This window comes from Capricornis sumatraensis, chromosome 14 (assembly GCF_032405125.1).
Source record: "Capricornis sumatraensis isolate serow.1 chromosome 14, serow.2, whole genome shotgun sequence".
Lineage (NCBI taxonomy): Eukaryota > Metazoa > Chordata > Mammalia > Artiodactyla > Bovidae > Capricornis > Capricornis sumatraensis.
Genome location: NC_091082.1, coordinates 46,059,474 through 46,068,446, shown reverse-complemented (window position 1 = coordinate 46,068,446; position 8,973 = coordinate 46,059,474). Strand labels below are relative to the sequence as shown.

General features: G+C 38.0%; 1 protein-coding gene across 6 annotated transcripts in view; it reads right to left on the bottom strand.

Annotated features, from left to right (window-relative positions):
- Positions 1-1,249: 1,249 nt before the first annotated feature.
- FMO3 (flavin containing dimethylaniline monoxygenase 3) overlaps positions 1,250-8,973 on the bottom strand; it is a 30,924-nt gene continuing 23,200 nt past the window's right edge. For 4 of the 6 annotated variants that reach the window (XM_068986004.1, XM_068986006.1, XM_068986005.1 and 1 more), the window contains 3 exons: positions 7,774-8,129; positions 5,121-5,193; positions 1,257-4,437 (listed from right to left, as the gene is read on the bottom strand). In XM_068986004.1, the coding sequence (XP_068842105.1) occupies positions 4,095-4,437; positions 5,121-5,193; positions 7,774-8,129 (772 nt within the window). In that variant the 3' untranslated portion in view covers positions 1,257-4,094. Of the gene's footprint in view, positions 4,438-5,120; positions 5,194-7,773; positions 8,130-8,973 lie in introns of all 6 variants that reach the window. The other 2 variants (XM_068986009.1, XM_068986003.1) reach the window with 2 other exon arrangements.

Genomic DNA, 8,973 nt, shown 5'->3' with positions numbered 1-8,973 from the left:
CTCACATCCATACATGACCACAGGAAAAACCATAGCCTTGACTAAACAGACCTTTGTTGGCAAAGTAATGTCTCTGCTTTTGAATATGCTATCTAGGTTGGTCATAACCTTCCTTCCAAGGAGTAAGCATCTTTTAATTTCATGGCTTCAGTCACCATCTGCAGTGATTTTGGAGCCCAAAAAAATAAAGTCTGACACTGTTTCCACTTTTTCCCCATCTATTTCCCATGAAATGATGGGACCGGATGCCATGATCTTCGTTTTCTGAATGTTGAGCTTTAAGCCAACTTTTTCACTCTCCTCTTTCACTTTCATCAAGAGGCTTTTTAGTTCCTCTTCACTTTCTGCCATAAGGGTGGTGTCATCTGCATATCTGAAGTTATTGATATTTCTCCCGGCAATCTAGATTCCAGCTTGTGCTTCCTCCAGCCAAGCGTTTCTCATGATGTACTCTGCATAGAAGTTAAATAAGCAAGGTGACAATATACAGCCTTGACGTACTCCTTTTCCTATTTGGAACCAGTCTGTTCTTACACATCCCTCAGTTCAGTTCAGTCGCTTAGTCACATCCAGGGTACAGGTAGGGTATTATAAATCCCTATTTTAGTAATAAAACCTGTAATTATCTTTTGACTGTATATGCAATATTGCATTATATTCTTTTGTGCTAAAGTTTTACTTTTTTCTATATGACCTTTTAAGATTAATTACAGTTTTTATAATATTTTTTGACATTTCTTCATTAAAAAATGTTCATATAGAAAAAATAGACTTCTCTTGACTTCTGAGAATCCCTGGTGATAACACCTGTATCAAAGGGTTATTCTGAGGACTAATTAAGGTTAATTATTACTCTAACATTATAGCAGAGTCTAGAAATTCTGAAAATCTTGGACAACTGAGAACACGAAGACTTGATTTCTATAAAAAGTGTTTCTGCTTGCTCAAAACAAAGTTAGATTTTTTTTTTTCAGTTCTCTGTTACATACCAGAGTGTGTACCTGACTGAAGATATCTAAACATAGACTGAAAGGGTGATATTTAACTCAGCATTTTTATCACAGCATCTAGCATGGGTGTGCCTAGGGGAGCATGCTCACTTCTTGGAAGACTGTTTAGAGTAAGCATGTAGGAAGATCTAAGAGTCCTCTGAAGTGAGTGCTCCTGCCTCCATTTCTGCTGAAGGAAAAGGAAAAAGAAAGTCAGAAGGGGAAGGAAAAAGAAACACAGAAGGGGAAGAAGGAAGACAAAGAAGTTGAAGAAAGGCAAAAAGAAGAAAGAATGGTAACAGAGAAGAAAGGAGAGAAACATAAAGAGGAAAATGAAAGGCCAGAAAAGAGAAAGTGAAAAAGATTAGTAGTTAAATACACTGAAGATTAGCATTGACCTCAGTATTTGGCCAAAATCTACCACTTGGTTTCAGAAGCTGGATAATTCTAAATGGCTGAATTGCCAAAATCTCTTTCAAGGCCCTTCCTCCCATTATGGAAACTGGATGTGACCAATATTCCTGTGATCCTGCAGGTCAGTTTCATACCTAATTAGCATAGCTTTATCAACTGTACAAAACAATTTTGTTTATTTGCTTTTATTTTTAACATCTATGTACTTTAAAGAACAGGTAAGAATTTCTAGATGAAACTGGGAGTGAAAATAATCTTGTGTGCTTCATATGTTCAAATTCTGTAAGTCAGTTGCAATACACACACATTTCGTCTTATCAGAGTTAAATATGCAGAAATGAATAACTGAGAATCATTAATGTTATGTACAAAGTAATTAATACATTGCAATAGTTCAATTTCCTATGGGAATGTGTGTGAACATGCTCAGTCATATCCACCTCTTTGTGACCCTATGGACTTGTGGCGCCACCTCCTGCCCCCAGGCTTTTCTGTCCATGGGATTCTCCTGCAAGAATACTGGAGTGTATTGCCATTTCCTCCTCTGGGAGATCTTCCTGATCCAGTAATTGAACCCATGTCTCCTGAGTCTTGCATCGGCAGGCAGATTCTTCACCATTGAGCCACCTGGGAAGCGCTTGTTATGAGACTAGATTGATGTTAATAGGACTATTAAGAGAGTATATCTCTACTTAATGCACTGTGGTGACCTGAATGGGAAGCAAGTGCAAAAGGGAGAGGATATATGTGTATATATCAGTGATTCATTTTTCTGTACAGTAGAAACTAACAGCTTTGTTAGTTTCTATACTCCAATAAAAGTTAATTTTAAAAAGAGTAAAAAGAGTTTGTTGGCTATAATAGTTTAGGAAGAATATTCTATCTTTCATGAGCTAATTAATGTTTACAAAACTTAAAGAATCATATGAGGAAGAATAATATAAGCTGTATCATATCAGTTTTAGTCTTCAATTTATTTTGTGCACTAGTATTTATAACTTCAACAAAATACCCACTCCAGTATTCTTGCCTGGAGAACCCCATGGACGGAGGAGCCTGGTGGGCTACAGTCCACGGGGTTGCAAAGAGTCAGACATGACTGAGCGACTTCACTTTCACTTTGATTCCATTTAGGCCATAGGGTTTTCGGAAAAGTTCTGTGTCACTTGGTAATATTTAGGAATATTTCACATCTCGTAAGAACTTCAAAGTAGAATGCTACTCTGCTTTGTTGTTCAGTCACTCAGTCGTGTCCGACTCTGCAACCCCATGGACTGCAGCACGCCAGGCTTCCCTGTCTTTCACTAGCTCATGTCTATTGACTTAACAGTTAGGAAAAGGGAATGATTTAAAGTTGTGTACAACAGCATCCACAATAAATCTTAGCTCTGAAGATTAAAATACCAAGAGCATTAAAAAAAGAAAAGAAGAACGTGTTAGAGAAAAACGTGGTCTCCTTCTCCTCTCGTTGCTCTACGGGCTCTAGCTACAGATGAAGGTACAGGTGTGTCCTCAGTCTCTGACAGATTAAAGCGGCTGTCCTGCTTAGACTACGCTGACTTCTGAGCCTAGCAGGACTTTTTGTGTGGTTGTTAGGAACTGGTAGAGATTTGACAGGTTCCAGGGTTTTGTAAGTATTCTATCTAAAGAAGCATAATAGAGAAAGGAATAGTGGATAAGAAAGATACAATAGTATTTTCCCCCAAATCTGTGTCTGTTCCTTCATAACCAAATATAACACATTAAAAAAAATAATACAGTTTGTTTGGAAAAAATTGAAGGTGCAGTAAGAAATATAGAGTTTAACAATATGAAGAACCCCCTGGTAACTGATGATGCTAATGGATTATTTTATCTGCTCCATAATGTCAAATGTAAACATTTTTAACTATCAAAGTTTAATTGTAACATGTAATAATACTTTAAAAATAACATTTTAGATTTATTTTGGTACTACATTCCATAAGGGATATAATTCTATATGATCCATATCAGGTTTTATTAGACTTGGATCACAGCTTTGGCTAAAGAGTTAATTTTTTATGACTTTACATTCAGTTAAAATGTATATTTGGTGCTCCACTCATTGTCGTTGTTGTCCTTATCTTGCTGCTACATGTGAAAGTTTATTTCTTTATTGAGAATATAAATAAAATGAGTTACTTCTTGCTAACTTTCATTATAGACAGGGTCTTAATGCTACTTTTCTTGGCCAGGGAACAGGAGGAATTTCCTGGAGGACACAGCAGAAAACAACAATAGAATATAATAGTCAAATAACCAAATTCCCCCCTTGATCCTGGTGAATAGTTTGTAAAATTAGGCTGAGACTAACATATTGTGACTACTCTGCTTAATTTACTCACTGTTTAGATTTGAAATACATATTTCGAAGACTGTTAAAGGAGAAAAGGAATCGTCAAATATTTCAGATGAGTTAAGTTAAAAAGCATTTATCTAACTATAAAATGTTATGGAATTATGAAGTGTTAGTGAAAATTAAGGGAAAATGATAAATGCTCTTTAGATCATGGCATGATTCTCATATGGGCTTATTTAGAAGCCTAGAGATAGTACTGTCTTACTAATGCCCACTGAATAGGAAAATAGAACGTGTGAAATTCTTAATTTTTAGTGAAGGTTCTTCCCAGATATTGTTAGTAATGTTCAGAATCATAGATGGAGTGATGGCTAGAACAACACAATGAAAGCAGCAATTGATACAACAGAAATAAGAACAGGTCTAAACCAGTTGCAAAATAAGCAAGGCTTCAGAGGACTCCCAACCACTCTTGTCGTCATGGGTTTCAGTAACCGGTCCCACTGGGTCAGGATGGCGTTTCTGGCTCCTGGCCACTTTCCTGGGCCCACCAGCCTAAACTGGTATGGGGTGCAAGGGCCAAAGTAAACCTCCAATGCCAACTTTGGATCTGTGAGAAACAGCCATGGGATGTTGGGCTTTGCCCCAATGAAGGAGGCAAGTTCATCCATATAAACAACATAATCCGTCTGTATGGTATCACTTTTGCCAAACCTAGAGGAGGGAGAGAAACAAGACTGTGGCTATCCGAGCTTTGTGTAGAAACAAGAACAGGGAAAATGCCTCACGCCTTTTTATCCATGCAAATCAACATCGATCCTTTTGTTGGTAAGGGGATTATTGCTCATTATCCAGTACTTTGTAGATTTTACTGAAGGACTTTCATACTGATCTCACTTGGACATTCCACAACACAACAAGGCTGCTGAGAAAGGCAATTTTATCCATATTTACAAGTAGAGGAATTGTCTCTTGCTCAAGTGCAGTTATTAATTCATGGCCACTGAGCTGATTAGTGACAGAAGTAGGACTGGAGCCTAGTTCTTCTGACTAGTTCTTGTGTGGCTGAGTCATTTTATTAGAGCCACCTGATGGAAGGCATCATGACATTTTAGAGGATTTATGAGCTAGAAAATAGAAGCCCACATCCATGTGTTCCCAAGCTCCTCTGATTTTTAATCTTTTTGCAGGAGATATGGAGGGCTGAAACAGGATTTAGTGGCATATCAGGTGCAATATATCCTTGATAACTATTTGTCGAATGGCTGAATTTAGCTCATAGCTGTCACCCTAATGGCCCCACTCGGGAGTATTCAAGACTAAAACAGTTCTAAGTATTCACAAAGTCAGATTTTGCTATGAAAATTCTAGATCCCCTTTACCATAGATGCTCTTACAATTTGAGCTTTTTTCCCATTTTTTCATCAATATCATTCATCATGTCCTTGACAGAAGGCAAAGGGCAAGTTCCTAAAAAAAAAACGTGGAAAGACATGATAATAGTTAAATAAGTCTGGCATAGGACTAGCCTGCAGTGTTTCTTTTTAAATAATCCCATTAGTATTTTCAAAATTTGTTGTCATTATCTAGCAAAATAATATCTTGAACAAATAACCAGGGTGTCATTCTGAGACATATAAGTCATTCCTAATCTTTTCAGAGATGATACTTGTCACAGTGATTAAAACCAAATAACCTTTCATCTTTCTATCTTTGCTCTTAAACTGGTTATTGGATTTAAAAATCAGTTTCATATTCTACTCTCTCAGCTTTATTTTTTAAGTATGCCATCTAATAAATTATAGTCAAAGGTATATTGACATCTCTTTTTTTTTTTTTGCTGTTACTAAGTAATTTGCCAGTGTTTATTTATTTATTAAAAATTTTTTTAAATTTAAATTTATTTATTTTAATTGGAGGCTAATTACTTTACAATACTGTATTGGTTTTGCCATACATCAACATGAATCTGCCACGGGAACAAACAGATCTTCATAAGAAGTTATCTTGCTTTGCCCAAAAAGGGAATTTCTAACAGATAAGAAAGAGAATTTAACGAAGCTACAAGGTTCTCTCTGGAAAGCCAACAGCTCCTGAACGAGACTGTGGATGTGGACTGTCCACAAGTCACCAAGGATATAGCGAGGTCCTGGGAGGCCAAATCGGAGTTGGGGCTGCCCCAGGATTTCAGGCTCTTCCTGGCATTAACTTACAGAATTCTGTAAAACCTAGACCCAAACTTTTGTATTCGGAGATGCTTCAAATCTCGTGTGGTTTCTTTGGCAACTTTGGGGTCACCTGGAACAAGAACTAGAATTTCTAGTCTAGCTCTGATTGCTCAAGACCTACAGTGACTCTCTGTTCCTGAAATCCCTACAGGCAGGATCATAACAGTTAGTCAACATGGCCTTGTTCCAAACCTTGGAACTGGTTCTGTCCTTGGGCAAGAAGAGAGATAGAGAAGAGGCTATATTCTGTAATCCACCAGCTATTGCCATTGGGCTGCTTGTAACTGACTCCTTGGTCTGGTAATCCTATTCCCCCAAATTGGGTTGTTTGCCTTCTCTCATTTTCCCTGAGTCTTTGCATCTATTCTCTGTTGGCTGGGGCTCTGCCCTGTGTCCTTTCTTCAGAGCCCAGGTTATAACTAGTATCTTCACAGAGAGTAAGTGAATATTTTATAAGCAATTAAGACCTACATTTTAATGCCAGTCTTTCTGAACCTGAATCCTGAGTTCAATTCTAAGTAGGATTTCATTCCATCACTTTCCTGGCTGCTTCCTTGCTGGAGAAACATTACCCTGTGACACATCTCTGCTTGGGACCAGGGGAGTGAAGGAGATTTAGAGAGATTGCTGATATGTAGGACCACAATGATGTGGTTGGGAGCCTGGTGGTGAGTGATGATGCAGGACATGTAGTTGCAGGTTCAAATATCCAGGATAAAAGAGCATTTAAACCCTAGCAAGTCAGGTAGGACTGGAAGCCTTACATGTGGCTTCAAAGGAAGCAGACCTGCTAAGATTCATTATCCAGAAGTTTCAGGTTTAAGACAAACCAGACTTTGCACATTACACTTTGACATCTCAATTTGTTCTTTAACCATAGCTTAGTTTTATTTTCTGAATTTGCCCACAATGGCATTCAAACTTTAATGTGAATCTGATTCTAGTACTTGGCGCTGGATGATGCTGCCTCCTTCTTTGCTTGACCCTAATCAAGTTCACTGTTCCTTTTTTCTTTTTAAAATACAAGGACTTAGGATTCCTTTACCTTAGAGACTGTCTACAACACCAAATGCTTCCTGCTTCTACTGATCCACTGCTTGTCCTTATCTGATACATGACAAGGAAGAAAACAGAGCAAGAAAGCCACTTCCTTTCCAGAAATCATACTTTTTTTTTTGTGAATGTGGATATTTAAAGCTGCTGGATATTGGCTTTGAAATATCTTCTTTCATTAACCTTTCAAGCAATATCATTCTATTGAGTTTTGAAAATCTTAATTTTATAAAGTTCTTCTGGACCTAAGATGAGAAGCTCTGGTATTCTCAAGTTTAATGAAAGGTCTTGGATAATTGACAATTCTAAGGAGTTATAGGGCTTAACAGGTGGTGCCAGTGGTAAAGAACCCATCTGCCAATTCAGGAGACATAAGACATGTGAGTCCAAGCCCTGGGTTGGGAAGATCCCCTGGAAGAGGAAGTGGCAACCCACTCCGGTTTTCTTGCCTGGAGAATCCCATGGACAGAGTAACCTGGCAGGATATGGTCCATGGGGTAACAAAGAGTCGGATATGACTGAAGTAACTGAACATGCAAGGAGTTATAAATCATAAAAACACTCTTGAATCATTGTCTTGTACTATTGTTTATGACAATCCAATATATTTTTTAATTGCTTATAGAATATAGTACCAAAAATATAGAATTATGGATTCTGGAAACTGGGTGGGACCTAGGATTTGTTTCTTGTTAATAAGAATATTGTCTTCCTAAAGACTCAAAGGCATTCTCATCTTCCCCATCAATGAGATTCTTTGTCTACTCACCCTTAATTACTTGTACTGCCCAGCGAGACTGCAGGTCAGTAGTGGGGATGACAGCTCCAAGGGACTGGACAAGGCCAATCACAGCCAAGGTTGGCTTCTCCAGTGGAGGCGGGAAGATGCCTTTAAATAAGGTGACCTCATTGTCTCTGCTCTTAATGATGGAGTCATCAAGGAAGGGGTAGGCATAACTATAGCCTGTTGCAAAGATGACACAGTCAATGGACTTAAACACTGTCCCATCCTCAAAAATAGCTGAATCCTCTGTAAAGTCCTTCACATTTGGCTTAATGGTCACAACACCACATAAAATGCGAGCTGGGAGTTCGTCATTAAACACAGGCTCTTTCCTCAGGGTGCTGTATGGAAAACAGAAACAAGCATTAGAAAAGTACCATTTCCTTTGTTTTATTGGTCCATAATTAATTGATAGGAAAAACCTACCTAAGATTTTCAAATGTGCCATGGAGTGTCATCATTATGGCTGATAGATAAAACTTATGTAAGGCCACATTGTGGAGTAACAGAAGTTGGTTTTTGCTAATCCCGTCTCTATTTCCTTTGATCTTTCTCTCTTTTCCCACAGAAGTCTCCCCAGATTCCAGAATAAGCACTCAGATCATATCCCCTATATCAGGAAAAACAAAGATCAGAGTACCTGGGTCTTTAAATTTCTTTCTTTGCTACTAATCAACTGTGAACCTTGATCAAATTAAATTTTCTTATTTTCTCTTGCCTCATCTTCATCACCTGAAGTGGTATTAACTGCTATACCTATCTCAGATCATCGGCAGACCTAAGTAATATAAAGAATTTGGTGCAGTTTGTAGCACATAGATAGTGCTCAAAATGTTAGCCATTATTCTTAACGTAATATAATCCAAAGTGACTATTGTGATGTAAAGAAGATCAAATAGGAGGAAGGAAGCCAAAGTGGAAGGCTGCAGCCAGGTTCTATCATAGAGGGTGAAGTGTGAACCCCATGCAGACAAAACCATGTCAAGTGAGGAAGTGAGGGTCTAGGAATTTAACTAAGGCCAGGAGAAAAAGAGGAAACTGGAAATCTGGAAAGAGAGAGCTTTTGATTATTTTTTATTCAGTAATATCTCTAGTGAATGCACAGAACTCTGCCTTAGGGGTAAACGGAATAATGTTGGAAGAAAAGACATGGTTCTTATAGGATGATGGGAACTGTGTGTGTGA